The 19,005-nt window shown below is 40.8% G+C and overlaps 1 protein-coding gene across 10 annotated transcripts in view; it reads right to left on the bottom strand.

Moving 5' to 3' along the window:
- NEO1 (neogenin 1) overlaps window positions 1–19,005 on the bottom strand; it is a 209,900-nt gene that overhangs the window by 143,617 nt on the left and 47,278 nt on the right. For all 10 annotated transcript variants that reach the window (XM_075099801.1, XM_075099804.1, XM_075099799.1 and 7 more), the window contains exon 2: window positions 818–1,135. In XM_075099801.1, the coding sequence (XP_074955902.1) occupies window positions 818–1,135 (318 nt within the window). The remainder of the gene's footprint in view (window positions 1–817; window positions 1,136–19,005) is intronic.

Raw genomic sequence — 19,005 nt, 5'->3', positions numbered from 1 at the left:
TCTTTTTGTTGGTTTTTGAAGCCTCACTCTTACAAAGGGAATCCTAAATCTCTTCCAGATATACAGTTAACAGTCTGACACTCCCAGCCCTCGAGATATAAACAAATGACATTCTGAAAACAGATCACTTTCCCCAGTCACCTTCAATTTTACCTGCAAACTTCACCAGTTACTGCTTTCTACCCCCTAAATAAAAGCTATTACATGACCTCATGTCTAAAGGTTACTCAAAACGTCAAAGGCGAGGTTATGACTTGGGCTTCTTAATGTCTGTCAAAAAAGTTTTAAGCCTTTCATTGTTTGTTACTTTTCAAACTTCCTTGTTCACACCCGATACTCAAGAACCAGAGAAATACAAAACCCCAGCACTCTTGCTTTCTCCACCACTCTTCCAGTTCTTTAAGGATTGTACACATAGCTTGCTTTCAGGAGCAGATAATTCTCAACATATGAACAGCCAGAGAAATGTATTTTTAAGGGTTTTTATATGTGAAGTAGAATCCTACTCTTTTTTCCCCTTCTATGCTGTGGTAAATCTTCATTGTGACTACATGTACCTGACACTTCTTTAATCCATTCAGTTCAAGTTTCTTCATTTTCAGCATTTCCTGGAAAATACACATTAAGCCGCTTAAAGGAATAGAATATATGACAACTTTCAGCTAGTGAAGAGAGAGATACAGTCCCAGTTTCACTGATAAGCGTTGAAACTATCTTCTCCTTTCTTGGAAAGCGCCTTGTTCTTTTTGCAAGGGCAAAGTACACACCTACATTATCATGCTGTTTGTTATACTTAACAACAAAAAGAGAGACTTACCTGCTACCGTGAGCTTTGCCGTTCTGCTGACAATGGTCCCCAGGCTTTCCACAGTTGCCACACACTGATAATATCCTTCATCAGGTTTATTATGCTTGGAATGCACCACACTGTTTATTAATAAAGATCCATCTGGTAGCAACTGGCGACGGTCATCTGACACCAAATTTAAAAAAGTCCCATCTTTTTTCCATTCAATTTTTGGAGAAGTTTCACAATAAGCAGAACAGTTCATTATAACAGAAGCTCCACGAACTGAAAGAATGTCCATTGGCTCCACCAGAAAGTAAAAAGGAGTGAAGGTTCTCACAAGGGATCCTGTAAAACACAAATCATACCACACAGGTTTTGGGTTAGCCTTCTACATTTTTGTAAAACATGAAATGCGTCCTCATCTCAAAATATTGTAATGTGCACAAGAGCTCTCACTATTTGCAATATTGTCTCCCAGAACAAATTAGAAATAGTTTGTCTACATGACAGTTATTTTCTGCTTTGACTATTTACACCAATGGACACTTCAAATAAGTTTTCCTCCCTGTAACATATTAGTCTGCTCATATGGGAACCAATGTGGTTAACAGTCCCGAGCAATCCATTGCAGACAGAAGCCTGCCTCATCAAAACATATGCAAACTAATATATGTGCGCAAGCACCACTTCAGTAACAAAAGATACATACTCTGTTAAGGCTCTCTATTTGGCCTTCCATGGTATGGCGACCATACCACAGCAGTGCGGTAATTTGTTTTGTATTACAAAGATTAAGAACTATAAAGAGTAATTCAGCCCTCAAAAGAAAAAGATTCGCCAACTCCGAGCTCAACTCATCATGCAAGTGCCATAAAACACTTTTTTACTTCTATTCTAGTTCACAATAGACATGATTATTTTTCCATTTTAAGTATCCCCAAGAGAATTCTATAATTAACACCTAATTTCCATTAAGACATGACTTTTATTTGCTGTATTTCTGGTGTATTTGGTCAAGCAGAAAGATTGGGTGTCGGTATCACTTTGACTTGTCTTAACCACCCATGGAACACAAAGAAGAAAAAAAAATCTTTCAGGAGAGAAGAGTCATCATAATGTTGGACTGAGAGAAAACAGGGTCTTTGTTTTTAAAGCCAACCTTAGAAATAACATCAAGGTTCCCCAACTATACTCTGACAAACTCCACCTTTCCTCCTCTTGGGGACTAGGAGTGGGATATGTGTACAAAAACATCACAGCAATGTAAGTTGAAATACTACTAGCTGCCTACCAACAAACCAAAAATGAGAGTGCACAGACTAAAAGGTTAACAGCGCTTTCAAAGCAAGTCACTTCAGCCCTGAGCTGCAACAATTTCTCCTATCTTTGTATAAAGCAAACAAGCTCTAAAAGGAAACGCTTAAAAATGCCAGCTGAAAACACACAGAGCCAAACTTAAAATGTCTTTTTGCAAGGCCTAGAAAAGAACTACTTTCCATAGACAGAACAGCTAAATGACAATCCTCATGAATAAAGCATATTTAACAAGCACTATGCCTAGTAATGTATTCTTAGCATGAAGTGGCAGACTCAGACTACCCTTGTCTAAAAATTTTAACAATAACATTTTGACGTCACAGGCTTAGAGACCAGAAAGGAGATTCCACCAGTAACACTTTTTTTCCTTTTTAAAAACAGTTCAAGCGGTTTCTGTCAGCGTGAGCTAACACAGGGAAAAAAGCTGGTCTTTAAAGCCTGTATATAGTCATTGGGGGGAAGTCTTGACCTTGGGAAAGTGGGCATTGTCTCCCAATTAGAGTCCTTAAGATGAATGTTCAGAAATATAATAAAGCAGTGAAGGAAGACCTACTCTCCATTGTACTGCACAGGTACAGACTACCTTATTTTATCTGACAATGGTGTGGCAAACCTACCCATGAACCAGTTGACTGGACCTGGCAGTACACAATACATGATACAGTGAGAATGAGTTTTTCCTTTTAAGCACTTCTCCTGATAACGTGAAGGCAATCCATAACACTTGTGAAAGGCATTGTTAGAAAAGGGTTAAAATGCATTCACAAATACAAAGTGAAGCTTCTCTCATGCACACTAAACCCTTCAGAAAGGGTCATAACAACATTCATCTCAAAGCTATTGCATCTTTCACAGTAACGTTGATAATGAAATGCTGAAGTCTGTTAAGACCACCTTGAGGAGGAATATGCATTTAATAACTAAATTTGTTTCATTAAGTCCCAGAATACTTACGAAGCCTGTGTTTTCAGAAAAAGTAAAATATGAAGGAGACATTTACTTGTAAAGAAAGTCTGTCCTGTAAGCACTTTATCTTCTGCAACCACTTGTTGGGGTTTGTGGATTGTTTGTTGGTTGTTTGTTGTTTTTTTTTTAATGGAATTTACCTTCTAAAATAGCCTTAGTTATCAAATTTATATGATTCCCTCTATCACTGAATTGCACAGAATGTCTGTCATCTCCAAAGAGACACTTCAGCTCCCCCTGGAGAGGAACTCCAGCTTTCCTGCATAAAGCCTATTGTCTTTGCTACTTAGAATTCACAGAAGCTTGAAGATAAGGCAGAAGGAGTGGTGTGAAAGAAGCAACAGATAAATTATGCTTTCGTAGATTATAATATTCAAGTATTATTCTACCTTCAATAATTTAAAGATTAAATATGAAAAAAGTTCCCCTAGTGACAGTAACAGTCCCAGACATGGCTGGAGATCTGTTATGTTGATATCCAAATCATAAGATGGTTTGGGTTGGAAGTGACATCTAGAGGCCATCTAGTCCAACCCCCTGCAGTGAGCAGGGACATCTTCAACTAGATCAGGTTGCTCAGAGCCCTGTCCAACCTCACCTTGAATGTTTCCAGGGATGGGGCCTCTACAGCCTCTCTGGACAACCTATTCCAGCACTTCTCCACCATCACTGTAAATTTTTTTTTTCCTTATATCCAGTCTAAATCTACCCTCCTTTAGTTTAAAACCATTACCCCTTGTCCTGTCACAACAGGTCTTGCCAAAGAGGCTGTCCCTATAGTCCTTGAGATTTTGTGTTTGCTGAGGCGGGGGCGGGCACGCGGAGACAAGATACCCACACGTAACAAAACATACCCAGGAACGCTTTAATTTGTTCTAGGCGCTGCTTATGTTTCTTGTTACTTCAGTTACTGTAATCCCACCTATGGCAGATGTACCTGATTCTCTGTATGCGGAGCACTTTCAGCTCTACTATACCAAATTTCGGAAAAAAATCATAGAACCATAGAATGTCCTGAGTTGGAAGGGACCCATACAAGGATAAAGTCCAACTCCTGTCCCTGCACAGGACAACCCCAAATTTACACCATGTGTCTGAGTGCATTGTCCAAGTGCTTCTTGAGTATCATCAGGCTTGGCACCCTGACGACCTCCCTGGGGAGCCTGTTGCAGTGCTCCACTACCCTCTGGGTGAAGAACCTTTTCCTCATATCCAACCTAAACCTCCCCTGGCACATCTCTCTGCTGTTCCCTCAGGTCCTGTCGTGGGCCACCAGAGAGGAGAGAACAGCGCCTGCCCCTCCTCCTCCCCTTGTGAGGAAGCTGCAGAGTAGAGCGGGATAATCACCTCCCTCGACTGGCTAGAAACAAGAGTCATGAAAATATTTTAATGTCTCTGTCAGTGCTATCTCTTCCATTGATCTAGAAACCTAAAGCTCCTTTTTAAAATTAAGATTCATCTTTATTGCCCCTGGGTTTTCCAAGAGAAAGCCAAACTTCCCCACCACCACATTTACACGTTTCTGTAAGTTTTGCCAATACAGATCCAGACCTCCTACCAGAAGAAATGCAAACACTTGAGTATTGTTCTTCTCTGCCCTTTTCTCTGGCTTTTCAAATAAAATCTAGGAAACCCTTGGAAAAGGGAGTCTGGCTTCTTGTTTCCCTTGTCTGGCAGCTTTAGTGCAGATTGGAGCAGATCAAATCCATTGATGAGATAAAGATTTTTCTTATTCTGGAAGCAACCAGGTGCCCAAGGAAATAACATCAGAGTACAGGGTAGAGCACATCAAGAGAGAGCATGCCAAGACAAAAACAGCAGCACAGAAGGGATTAGAGACTTTCAGAAGGAATGGGAAGCAGATTGTCAGCCAGGTTTCAGAGGTAATAAAAAAGTTCTTGCCAAGGGCTCTCTGAAGACTCAGCACAGTCTGCTTCAACTCAGGACACTACCAAGCTCCTGCGCAGAAAGCAGTGGATTGAAAAAAACCCACAAACCTAAAAGGGTTGGTAAATAACTAAGTTTCATCTTGAAGGAAGTTTAACTAGAACTGGGGCCCTTCTAGCCTGCAGACTCAGAAAGGTTTGCAATTTAGATTTAGAGGCACCCTGGAGAAGTGCTGGTGGGCTGCATTCACTCTCCAGCCAACGGAGTTCATACCTCATTTAAGCCTCAATTCAGCAAGAAAAGGCTTTGTACATGCAAGCCCTTAATAAACTTCTATTTCTGTCAACAAGCCACTTCTCCCACTCCATCAACCTATGGATTATTCAGTTAAATGACAACACATTATTAAAGGCTGAATTGGTGTATTTTGTGGAGGGTGTCCTTCCTCATTCCACACGCTTATCTTGGGGTGGGGGTGTATGTACATATCAGTGGCTTGATTTGTGTTAATATTGGCCCAATAAACTTAAATGAAAGCAAGACAAGTCTATCTTCCTGCTCAGAAAGAGGAACCGTTAAATCTTGCTTGCAGTACTGCTATGATTTAAGCGTATCTTTTTGCCACTGTGGGCACAGAGAACAGCCTGTTCATCTTCCCCAACAGTCTTCTACATATTTGGGGACTTAAATCCTTCTCTAGCCTTTTCTTTAGGCTTTGCATTTCTAGTATAGTACTAGGTAGAAAAACTAGTACTAGATAGTTGGGGGGGGTCTGATAATTAACTCTGAATCCTCTCCAACCAGCCCATGTTCTTCATGAAGTGCTGTGCCCAAAACACAGTGAGATCCCCAGCAGAGACAACATCAGTGTTAGGTGCAGGATTTTTGGAGGCTCTGCGACAACCTTCCTTATCCCTCCCAACACAGAGGCATTAGGTTTTAGCACAAAAGCATAACACTGCTGACAGCATCAATCTGTAATCCCTTCACTACCATAATCCGTAGATCCTCCTCTTGGAAACTGCTGTGAGGCTTGTTCTTTTCCATTTTAATGTTCGACTAGCTGACTAGTCCTGCCTACCTGTATTAACTTTCACTTGGCTCCTGCAAATTCTTCCTCCTTCTGAAAAAGTTGACCAGTTTTGAACTCTAACCTCATCCTCCCTCTTGCAGCTTTAAATTATGAGGGAACTCAACAAATTCACTCACTCTGTCATCGAGGCTGGAAGACATCTAGCAGAAGTTTACTCACAATACACAAGTGCAAAACCCCACACAAAGCAGCCTTCGATACCATCATCTTTACTTCTTCTCCCAACACTTATGCACCCCTCTTCATAGCCATCTTAGTCAATGAAGACCACGTTTCCCTATTTCCTTACAAGAGTGTAATGGGATGGTAGTGGCTGAGGAAAGAATAAGGGAAGGTGTTTTTTTTTCCTAAGAAACTTTTTTAACTACTAAGGAAGTTCGAATGGTCTGAAAAATATTTCCTTGACAATGCCACATCAGTTAACCACACTACCTTCCAGAAGTTAGCTCAGGAGCTAGCAGGGCTGATTGACAGGGCTTTAAACTAGATTGGAAGGGGGAAGAGGGCGGTTCCAAGCTAAGTCAGTAATGAGCAACAGGTAGACTCACCAAAGTTGGAGCAGCTGTGTACTAGCGAGACTCCACGTGGCGATGGGCACAAGGAGCCACACTTGGAAGTGGTTTTTCACAAATGCGTGCAGCATGAGGAACAAGCAGGAGGAGCTGAAAGCCCTGGCCCAGTCCCAGAGGTATGATATCATTGGCGTAAGTGAAACCTGGTGGGATTAGTCCTGTGACTGGTGTGCCATGATGGTTACAAGCTCTTTCGGAGATAGGCAGGGCAGGCGAGGCAGCAGGGTGGCATTGTACATAGCAAAGGAGCTAGAATGCAGAAAGATTGCAGTTGGTGATGGCACAGAGAGCCTCTGGTTAAGGATTAAGGGACAGACAAATAAAGCAGATGTTGTTGTGGGATTCTACTATAGGCCACTCAGCCAGGAGGACGACATCGATGAGTAGTTATTTAAGGAATTAAGGGATGCCTCTAAGTCACCTGCCCTTGTCCTTATGGGGGACTTCAACTTGCCAGACGTCAACTGGGAATACCACATGGCTGGGACAAACAGGTCCAGAAGGTTCTTAAACCATCTGGATGACAGCTTCTGGGTACAGGTAGTAAGGAACTGACCAGGAAGGGTGTTTTCCTGGACTTGCCACTTATTAACAGAGAGGACCTTGTAGATGAAGTGGAGATGGGAGGCCACCTTAGCCACAGTGACCATGAAGCAGTCAAGTTTAAAATCTGTGGTGACAGGAGGAAAGCTGCCAACAAGACCTCAACTCTGCATGTGAGGAGAGCAGACTTCAGGTTGCTCAGGAAACTGCTTAGTAAGGTCCCCTGGGAAAAAGCTTTTGAAGGTGCTGGGGTCCATCAGTGCTGGCTGCACAGGAGCAGGTAATCCCAAAGTGTAGGAAGTCAAGCAGGCAAGACAAAAGGCCGGCTTGGCTGACCAGGGGTATTCTTCTAGAAATAAGGAGAAAAAAGAAAGTATATGGCCAGTGGAAGCACGGTCAGGTGACACAGAAGGACTACGGGGATGCCGTTCGCCACTGCAGGGAGGAAATACATGCAGCCAAAGCTCAGTTAGAGTTGATGCTGACCAGTACTGTGAGTGACAACAAGAAGGGGTTTTTAAAATACATTAATGGCAAAAGGCAGTCTAGAAATAACATAGGCCCATTGCTTGATGAGAATGGTCACCTCACAAGCAGGGACATAGATAAGGCAGACACGTTTAATGCTTTCTTCGCCTCAGTCTTTAATACAGATGGTGGGCTCAGGGACCCCCAGAGCCTTGGACTAGTGAACCATTACTATGGGAATGATAAATTCCTAATAAACCCTCAACTTGTGCATGACTTGCTACTCCAGCTAGATCCCTGTAAGTTGATGGGGCCTGATGGGATTCATGCAAGGGTAAAGAGCTGGCTGATGTCATAACGAGACCTCTCTCAACGACTTTTCAATGCTCTTGGAAATCTGGAGAGGTCCCAGTTGATGGAAGCTGGCAAAATAGACCCAATCTTCAGGAAGGGCAATGAGGATGACCCCGGTAACTACAGGCCCGTCAGTCTCACTTCTGCACCTGGTAAAATTATGGCGGAGATAATTCTGGGAGTTACTGAAGAACACCTGAAAGACACAGTCATTGGCCCCAGCCAGCACAGGTTCACGAGGGGAAAGACCTGCCTAACAAATTTGATTTCCCTCTATGACAAGGTCACCCACCTAGTTGACCAAGGAAAGCCAGTCGATGTGATCTTTTTGGATTCCAGTAAAGCTTTTAATACTGTCTCTCACAGTATCCTCCTGGACAAAATATCCAGCATACAGCTGGATAAACATGTAATGCAGTGGGTAAGCAATTGGCTGATGGGTCAGGCTCAAAGGGTTATAATAAATAGGGTCACATCTGGCTGGCAGCCAGTTGCTAGTGGGGTTCCACGGGGACCCCATCTTGGGGCAGGTACTCTTTAATTTCTTTGTTAACAACTTGGATGCAGGACTCAAAAGAATATTAATTAAGTATGCCGTAGACACAAAACTGGGAGGAACTGTTGGCACTCTCGAGGGCAGAGGGGCCCTGCAAGGGGATCTGGACAGACTGGACAATCACCAATTTTATGAAGATTAACAAAGGCAAGGGCTGGATTTTATACCTGGGGCACAACAACCCTGGATACACATACAGACTCAGGAACAAGAGGCTGGAGAGTAGCTCTGCAGAGGGACCTGGGGATTCAGGTCAACAGTAGGTTGCACATGAGCCAGCAGTGTGCTTTGGCAGCCAAGAGGGCCAACTGTGTCCTGGGGCGCATCAAGCCCTGCATTGTAGCCGGTCGAGGGAGGCGATTGTCCCGCTCTACTCTGCGCTGGTGCGGCCTCACCTCAAGTACTGTGTGCATTTTTGGGCACCACAATATATTAAGGATATAAAGCTGCTAGAGAGTGTCCGGAAGAGGGCCACGAAGTTGGTGAAGGGTTTAGAGGGGAAGCCATACGAGGAGCGGCTAAAGTTCCTTGGTTTGTTCAGCCTGGAGAAGAGGAGACAGAGGGGAAACCTCATCACAGTCTGCAGCTTCCTCACAAGGGGAGGAGGAGGGGCAGGCGCTGATCTCTCCTCTCTGGTGACCCACGATAGGACCTGAGGGAACGGCAGAGAGATGTGCCAGGGGAGGTTTAGGTTGGATATGAGGAAAAGGTTCTTCACCCAGAGGGTAGTGGAGCACTGCAACAGGCTCCCCAGGGAGGTCGTCAGGGTGCCAAGCCTGATGATACTCAAGAAGCACTTGGACAATGCACTCAGACACATGGTGTAAATTTGGGGTTGTCCTGTGCAGGGACAGGAGTTGGACTTTATCCTTGTATGCGTCCCTTCCAACTCAGGACATTCTATGATTCTATCAAGTTTAAAAGAAGTTCAGTTGCTCACCCCTCGATTTTTCCAGGAACTGAAGCCAATCTGACTACTTTTATACATCCCTAGCTCCTCCTCTCCTCCCATTTAAATTATTTTGGATTTTTCTAGTGCTCCTTGTACCTCATCTCTCCTCAAATTCTCAAAGTTAACCAACAGTTCTGAAATTGTTTCAGCGAAGATAAAACTCACCACACAAAACTGATCTGACAATATTTGACAGTAAGGTACTTTTAGCCTGTCCTTCGCTCAGCCTAGCTTATCTCTTACCCTCTTGGTATTAAGACGAAGGACCATAAGTATGCAACTCTTCTCACTGAGAAAGGACCAAAGAAAGCACATTTTAGATATGATACCAAGTTCACAGAGTTAAGATGAACCTGCCTGAACCTCTCCTTATAGCATGCTGCCCCAAAGACCATGAAAAGGCTTTTAAAGTCAAAAGCAGGAAATTTTAATACAACACTTTCCAGCCACAGGAAATCTGAACGCAGACAGGCAAGACAGGAGGAGCTCATCAACTGCTCTTACCCATCGCTGCATTTTCAACAGGCAATATCCCTCAATGTAAAAAAAGAAATCCAAGACTTGCTTTAGCCTTCTTTTTACTGCTACCACACCTACAGAAGGACTTTTATTTCTTGTACATTCTGTTAGCTGCATCACGTTTTGTGCAGTGACACATCTTTAACAAGGTTTCATGTGAAGAAATGCCTAGAATAGTAAATGCAAAGTGGGTGCTCCAGTGGGGAAAAAGCTTCCCTTTGTTATTCAGTTAATTTCTGAAAGACACGAGCATTCCGATATCAAACTTAAATCATTTAAATCTGTACTTGAACAACTGCCTGACACAAGCTTTTCAGAAATTATGGCATTCCAGAAAATAACTTGAGACAAAACCACTTGAATCTCAGTTCTACTTAGTACATAAAAATTACCTCAAACCAGTGCATGACAGTATGTGTCAGAAGATTTCCCTAGTACCAGTGCTATAGATTCAACCTTAATTCACTCTTGCCACCAAAACTATTTGGTAGCGATGTACTCCTGACAACGACCATCAACTGCATTCAAAGCACAGGACTTTAATACCAGATTTCACGTAACTATTCAAAGGAAACTTAATTCCATTTTACAAGGACCAAATGCAATAACCATGCAGAAAGAAAATGAGAAGCACAGGTATAGTTTCAGAACTTCTTTTCCCGAACAGAATGATAAGTGAAGGCATCTTTCATCAGAAGAACCTGACTTTAGATTAGTAGTACACAAGGATGCAGTCATTGGGAGGAGTCATACAGGGATTTGGTAAAGAACGAGCATGTTTACACATTGAGGAAAGATGTGGCAGTTGCGGGGGGTTAGGCTCTGAAGCAATTTAAGAGTACATATATAACACCCTTGAAAATTGACGTTTAAAATAGAAGCATTTGACAAAACCATAATGAGACTTGTAAGAACTATTATAAAGCCCCTTTTATGTATTGCAAGGTGATGATTAAGGATCCAAGCTCTCTTGCTGCAGGACTGAACTTTGAAAATGCTTTTCTCCAGAATTTAATTATATTTCCCAGTGGCCCTTGTAATCCTAAAAACAGGATGTCATGCCCTCCCTAACCTAGATCATTAAAAAAGCTGTCTTCAAGAATTAGCCAAACATATTTTAACTGAAGATGTTACAAACAGTATTCTTTGCAAGCTGCCAGCAAGATGTCACAAGGAACTTCTTTGGTGGTTATGTTAAAATATTCATTGCTAAGGAGCACGTTATCTATATGGATAAATTGCTAGATGTGTTAATCTCTAAATAAAACATATTAGCAGGTTGGTATTTTTTTTTTATTTCCCTGACAACACTGGAAACATTCTGCACTGCCCAATAAGCAATATTTATATAAGACACTATAATATACCACAGCAGAACAAATATTTAAGCAAATATAGATTTTATGCTTAATATTACATTTTTCCCTTTCGGCAGAATACAGACCACCTGACCAAACTGAAGTGCATAGGATAGCAATATACATCAGCCATCCAAATTTCTTTTAGAATTTTTTTTTTTTAAAAGCACATCCAAAGCCCCATCACATACATGGTAGTTGGCAAATTTACTCCTACTGAAAAACCAAAGCCAAAATCTCTAAACTGCATTCTCTAAACACCATTTCATTTCTTTCTTTGCAAAGACTCTACAAAACATAAGTTACAAGACAAAAATGATATTGTGCTTAAGCATCAAGAAAAAGGAAAAAGTGTAAGAGCTATCCCTGACTGCAGATGGGCAATATAAATCCTCCTGGTACTTTAATAATTCCAGCGGTAGGCTGACAGCAGAGCTGAGAAGAGCAAGTGATGTAACATTATAAGATAACTAATGCCATGTATAAATCCAGACTTTTCCCAGACTTACTAGGTTCCCTTCTCCTTCAGCACATGCACAAGATTTCCTCTTTCTATTATTTAATACACTATAAAAAAGGTATTAATAAAAACAGTAACTTGTCTGCACCCCAGCATCCTTAAGTGTTGTGGGCGAGCAATGACATTTGAAGAATGATATGGTGCCTCGGTTTTACCCTGGCCTATATGGGAAGGGGCAATGTTGCGAGATCCATAAGGGAGAGACATCCTTTTCTTTGCAATACAGGGAAACAACCCATACAGAGCCCCTCCCCCCTTTACTAAGAAGGGCTTAGTCTGTGCTGCAGAGAGGCAAGAAGAAAACTGCTTATTCAAGCACATTCTGCTGAAAGACAGCGGCATGAAGCTGGATGCTTTTGTCCTTCTCGTGTCTTGAGTTGTGTCAGTTCCGCACCTGGGTGCCGCCTTACAATACAGGCCAAGCAGACAATACTGAGTGAATATTAACAGCCTACGATACCACCAGAAAACCTGTACCCTCAATCTTCTCAATAAAATTGTAAATTTAGAGAAATTCTTTACGGTCCACTGTGAAGAACACATGCAGGCTGTCATCAACACACAGGTGGCAACTTCTCATTATAAGGAACTTGGCCTTTTTGCTACCATGTTTTTCAAAAGGCATCCATCTAGAATTACAGAGCCATGAAAAAGCTAAGTATTTTTGCATATTATTCTCCAACGTTTTAATGTTACTGAGTTGAGAAGGTTTTTGACACCATGTACTATCAAGAACACAAAGTCAAGATGCTCATCATTATCACAGGAACTACTATAACATAGGAAGAACAAAGTCTTAAAACATGCACCTTTGGTAACTTAGGAGTATCCTTCCCTTTCAGGCAGCACAGTCAATAAACAAAGAACAAATTCAAGCAAAGCAAACTACATTTTGCAACAATTCTTTTACAGCTTTGTCTATCCTTCCAGTTACGTTTCACTTGTTATTAACAAATTGTTAGCTTAGTCTTAGCTGACCTTCCTGACAGACCTCACATGAAATTATATTTTTAAAAATTAGCCCATTAAAAAAGTATGTAGACATAGAATTAAGGAAAAAGTATCTAAACAGCATACAGTGCGCTTGCAGTGCAACACTGAAAAAGTAGGCATCCATGCATTTACTCTAACCGCTCTTTCTGTAAGTGATACCATCTCCTCATATATTATTAAATAATGGGAAGGAAAACAAGATAATGATCAACAGCCAAATCCAAACACAGATTGTAATCTCAAATACCAAACGTCTTAGGAGATGCATTTACATCTGGTGTTTAGTTGCATGGCCTTTATAATGCCACTAGGGAGTTAGAGTTTTTTACCTGAATTTTGAATGCATGGAAGCAACTTTTCCATTTACAGTGATGCTGCTTTTAATTGTCAAAAGATCTGTGACGATGGCTCCCTGAAACAGCTAGCTAACAAGTGCTGCCATGCTCAGTCACAACCCTTACACCCCTTTACTATGGGGCTGCGGTTCCATTAGCTTGGAAAACTGAAGTAGAGAAGACAGCAAAAACTCCTCTTACAGCGATTTTCCCTAAAGCACGATTCACTCTAACCATTTCTCATGGTACACTCATGCAACTTGTGAGAAGGACGTCCCACCAAGGAGATCTCTCTCCTCCCTGGTCCGGAATCCCACTGTTAGACAGTTACCTCCTGACAAGGTTTCCTTGATATGTCTTAAACCTACACTCAACCCTAGAAAACTGTCATCCAGCTGTGCTTCAAAAACAAGTTCTATTGGACTTTTATTTCCTCTTGGTGTGCAAGGAAAAAGAACCCTTTATAATCACTAAGCCCAAAAATTTAGATTTCTTTCAAGTTGCTTAAAAACAACCCTTGGTTTTACAGAACTCACTTTCAGGAACTGAGTCCCACAAACCTCTCACCTTCTGCAAGGAACATACTTTCAAAGAGATTTTGCGTTTATAATCAAAGGAAAAGCAAGCCAGACCATTTAGTGCCATATATTCGAGTTAAGCCAATGAACTACTCCAGATATCCTAACTGCAATATGTCTTCTCAATCATTTCAGAGAGCTTAAAAGGACTTAAAACCTTTCCCTTTTTTATTGAGGAATCACCAAAAGTCATTTCTCTCATTTCAGAAAACTATCAGTTTTCATTCAAATAGCCAACCTCTGACTGACAAATCCCTTTAAGCTTGCATAGGATTTAGAAATGGTACTGTGTTTTAGTTGATACAAAGATAAAACATTCTTGCATATGGTATCCCCTTTCTACTGCTATTATTGACAGAAATAAGTTAAAATGACAATAAGGTAAAACCTTTTTTACACATAAACACCAAGCACAGAAGTTACCTTAAGCAAAACCTCTTGGGATTAGTTGTTCAACATATAATCTAACAGCAGAGCTAAGATGCATTCAGGGTGATGTCTCAGTAGTAAGCACTATAAAAACCGATGTGTTCTTTACCCCCTAACAAAGCCCTCATCCAATGTCAAACTTCTCTTTTCTCATCTGTCAAAATAAGCCAAAGTTATTCCCTTTCACACGAAATTAGTAGTATGGCAGATTTCCCTCACACATACTTCTGCCCATTTTTTGAATGGCTCTTATTCACCTGCAATTTTCTTCCTCTACTTCAAGCAAATAGATAAAATCAGTTCCTTTGCTTGTAACTTCACGGCCCTGGCTGAAACCCCATTTCTGGAGGACCCAATTTATAGTTGTCAGCTCTGATAGCTTTTATAGTAATCTGACTTCAGAGTGCTTACAGTTTTCATATTCTTCCTGATCAAGAAAAGAATGGCAAGCAATTTTTACTTATTTTTCATATTAGCAGTCCTTCCTTCGGAAAGTACATCAGTTACAGTGGACCAGGGTTCAATTTTTTTCTTTTTTAATTCTTCCAGTGACCATTTTCATTAACTTATCAAATTGATCTGAGGAAAGATACACCTAGCATTTCTACAAAAGATTACTAGAGGGCACTGTACAGACACCTATAAAAGGAACAAAATTTATTTCTGTTCATCATCATGAACAATAGTACTTTTCCACAGAAATAGCTACCATGTGTTAGCTACTGACAATACTACATTTGTTATACCAGGTGAAGAGGAACTTCCATTTTTTTCTGGAGTAATGGATTTTTTTTCTCCTAGAGCTCCAGTATTCTGGGCACTCAGGCACATGATTTACCTCTTCAGGTATGTGCAACAGTGAAACAGTGGCTTTCAAAGGGTTAAAAAGCAGAAAACCCATTTTTAAGATTCAAAAATACATATTTGCTCACAATGCAGGCAAAATACTAAACATCTAGCAGAAGATTCCTCCATCTTACCTTCCTTACACCCTGTTTGGGTGCTCAGACTTGAGTAACTGGTTTGCCAAACCCTCACCAGGGCTAGACAAGTGGTTTAGCTCCCTATGGAGATTCCCCATTGGTTTGCAAACCAAGCCCAGATATTCAGAGAGCAGACTCCTCACCTCGATCTTCTTTTTTCACCAGAATGGTACTTCAAAAATAGTTTAGAAAATAAATACAGAAAAAACCCACCATACATCACACAAGAATTATTTGCTGAAACTAATTACTTAAATATTTTCCAAGTAGTAAACACACTGCAGTATCCAAGAACTCTTCATGAAGGGTAAAGTAATATTATTGTTCCTCAGATGCCAACAAGGTTATGGGGCACCCAACAGAACATATTCAATGTAGCAAATTCATTTAAAGATGCACTTCAAGTGAGACAAGAGTTGCGCTTCAGTGAACCATCTCCCTGCTTGCTGTGGATTTCCTCCAGCCCACTTATTCAATTCACTGCTGCAGGGTGATTATAGAGATTACAAAGGATGCTTGCAGGAGAAGTGTGAAGGGCAAGGGGGAACACTGTTATGAAGTCAGGGGTGCTCCAATAACAGGCAACGGTCACAAATGCCATACAGGAAGATATATGAGGAGAAAGAGAAGAAACCTAGTTTCTATGGGAAGCTTAAAGTAAAAAAAAAGGTTCAACACTAATAAAAGATGCAAGAACCCAATTGGAAGTTGCAGATCATCATTTCCAGTGTCATTCTAAAGAGACAGACCTCTGTCACGCTTCATGAAAGAGGGAAAAATTCTTAACAAATACAGCTTTAATGCTAGAACAAGCAAAGACTGTCTAAGAGGACCTGGAAACAGAAGAACAGCTGCATCAAATCAGAGCAAAAAGAATCCTTTTAACTCAGTGTCTTGTCACAGTACAGTCGAGATCAGATGCTAGGGAGCACCTCAGAACAGAATAAACGTACAGAAAAGCTTTCCCAAATTCAGCCTCTGAGCACCTCGCCACTTGCTCCTGAGGGACTTCCGCAGCCAGAGGGGGTTTTGTTCTTCATCTCAATAGCTCTCAGAGAAGGACAACCAGCAACCTCTGCTGGCACCTCTGAACTGCGTTGGGGGTGAAAGGAAAGCAGGAAAGGATGAGGGCAAAAGAACAAGAGTTTCAACATTCAATTTGAGGGTCCCTAGTTTAGGGGACTAATGCTTAAAGATTAAGACAACCAGTTTATTTTGTAGATTCAGCATAACTAGTTGTACAGCCTGTTTCACTCTTCTAGTTTCCTATGCTACTAAAGTGACCACTGTCCAATCACACTACTGATCCACAATACATAAAAACATAATAAATTTAGCACTTCATAAATGACAATTTTATTGATCTTTCAGGATACTAACGGAAAAATGTGAACAGTAGAAAGATAAGGAAGAGATGCACATGAACTCTACCATAAACACAGTGCAATATATGTAAGAATCACATTTTAAAACATGTTTACACTAGTTTTTCTATCCCATAAAATGCAACATTTGTGGCAGAGTTCATTACCTGGGTAAACTAAGTTGCAATAAAACTGACCCTTCCCAAATTTAAGTCAGAACACTACTCTTGTCACTATTTTGAACTCTGGTTTCTCAGTTTGCTTTTACTTTTTTAGCAGAAAGGTACATAGCCAGAAGATAGGCACATCATCAGTCACACGGAAAGGACAGAGATGCAACATGTAGCCTCAGCTGACATGAAAAACCACAGCCCGTTCCAGCTACACCAGCACCAAGGTAAATAATGCATCAGGGAACTGGAGGAACTAACAAAAAACCAGTAGTATCACCCACCCGTCTGTTTAGATTTGCTATTGAGCATAAGGGTTTGCTGTATTTCTTGTTTCAGAAGGCCAAAATAAAAAACAGTGAAATTTTCACATGTAAGTCAAAAAAAAAAAAAAAAGATGAAAGCCTTAAGAGATGCCCATCTTTGTTCCAGTTAGTGAAACTTTAGCCTCTGCTACAGAGTCTCTGTCAACCACTGCACAGCACCAGAGCATCCACGCTAACAGAACACTCTGCAAAGCCTTCGCCAGATTCTGCATAGCCCAAGTTCTCAGTGGTTTTACCCCTTCATCCATCTCGCTCTATTTCTAGATTGAGGGCTGACTGTTCATGTTTGAAGATGGTGCTAGCATTGCAATAACTGAGGTACACAAATGCCTTGGGGTAGAGCATTTGATGGTCAGAGGAAAAGCTACTGTAAGTAGAGTTAAATTATTTTCTCTAGCAAGAGCGAAAAATCACACACTCAACGCTAGCAAGTACAGAAAAATAAGCAAGGCACTTTACACTTGATAAATGGAAGATTAGAAATCCACTTAGTTTCCAGCCCTTGGAAAATATTTAAATCACAAGGTACATTCAAGTTGCATTTCAATCAAATGGAGAAGAGAGGCAAAAACTACCTGGATTCAGTAACATGCACCCACATCCAAGTGCACCCACTCACAGACTGAAGCCTGTGGTCATAATCTGCATTAACAAATCAAATAGGTGATAAGAGCTTGCCAACATGAAACAAAAATACTAAATTGGCAAAGAAAATAGAGGAAAAGGCAGCTTTACTATTACAACTGATGTGTCTCAACTGCACAGTAAGAAGTAGCGATATTTTTATACTTAGTGTTTACATTCCTATACTGCTCAGTAAGAACACTGTACAGACAAGACAGCAGGTATACATATTAAAACAGTCACACCATCCCCTTGTACAGATACCTTGTTGTTACGTATGCGGTTGTGGGGTACTGCTGCACTGCCTTGTGAATGTGAGTTTTCTGGTGATATAGCCTTTGGCAAAGACATTTAGGTTGAATATTTATAGCAATAACAGAGTAGCAACCATCTAGAAGACTGCATAAACTACCTTGGTGAATTTTAAGTGACAAATCATTAAGTCATGTACTCCATGCCTTTCACTAATTTTTGTTTAAATTTTCATATACACACACCCCCTCATATACGTAAACTTTACATCTATATACACACCTTTACATATAAATTATATATATACATATCCCTACTCATGTACACCTACTGTTCTCTATGATAACTATTTTTCAAACTTCAATTATTTTTTCAAGACAAGCATTTGAAAATAAGAAACAATCAAAAACAATCAACCAAAACACATCTTATTAGAACCATTGATGAATTACCCATAGGAAAAAAAAAAAAATAATACAGCTTACAAAACTAGAATGTTACTGAACCAGACTGCAGGAAAACTTAGCAGATCCGGAACTGGTAAAAGAGAAAGATATTTGCAGATGCAAAAATTAATCTGATATCTGGATCAGCACCAATATTAAAAAGAGACAATAACTGGACACAAACAAACAACATTTTAACTGCAGCCAAGAATAAGCGAAGAGACCCTCAACTACATCACAGACTGGTGCCCACCAGGGAAACAGTTTAAGTAGCAACTGAAGCACATGGCATGGAGTTACAACTCCCTCAGGTTTTTTGGTTTTTGGGGTTGGTTTGTGGGGTTTTTCTTTTCTCTTTTTTTTACTCCAAGCAGTGGATAAAACTCCATTTGTGTCATGTCAACAAAACACCGGTTTTACAAGCTTCAAACTTTTTTTTTATCCTCTCAACTGTGAGTTCTGCACACTGATGCTGGAAACATTTTATGCCTTTTATATAATTTGGCTGGGTCAAGATCAATAACTATTAGATAATGTCATTGTGTTTGAAAACCAGAATAAGGCTTGGGTTTGGCTGGCCTAGCACTCCCTTCCCAAAAGGGAATATTTA

Source organism: Phalacrocorax aristotelis, chromosome 7 (genome assembly GCF_949628215.1).
Source record: "Phalacrocorax aristotelis chromosome 7, bGulAri2.1, whole genome shotgun sequence".
NCBI classification, from domain to species: domain Eukaryota; kingdom Metazoa; phylum Chordata; class Aves; order Suliformes; family Phalacrocoracidae; genus Phalacrocorax; species Phalacrocorax aristotelis.
Note: the sequence above shows the minus strand (reverse complement) of the source record. Positions and strands in the feature narration are given on the sequence as shown.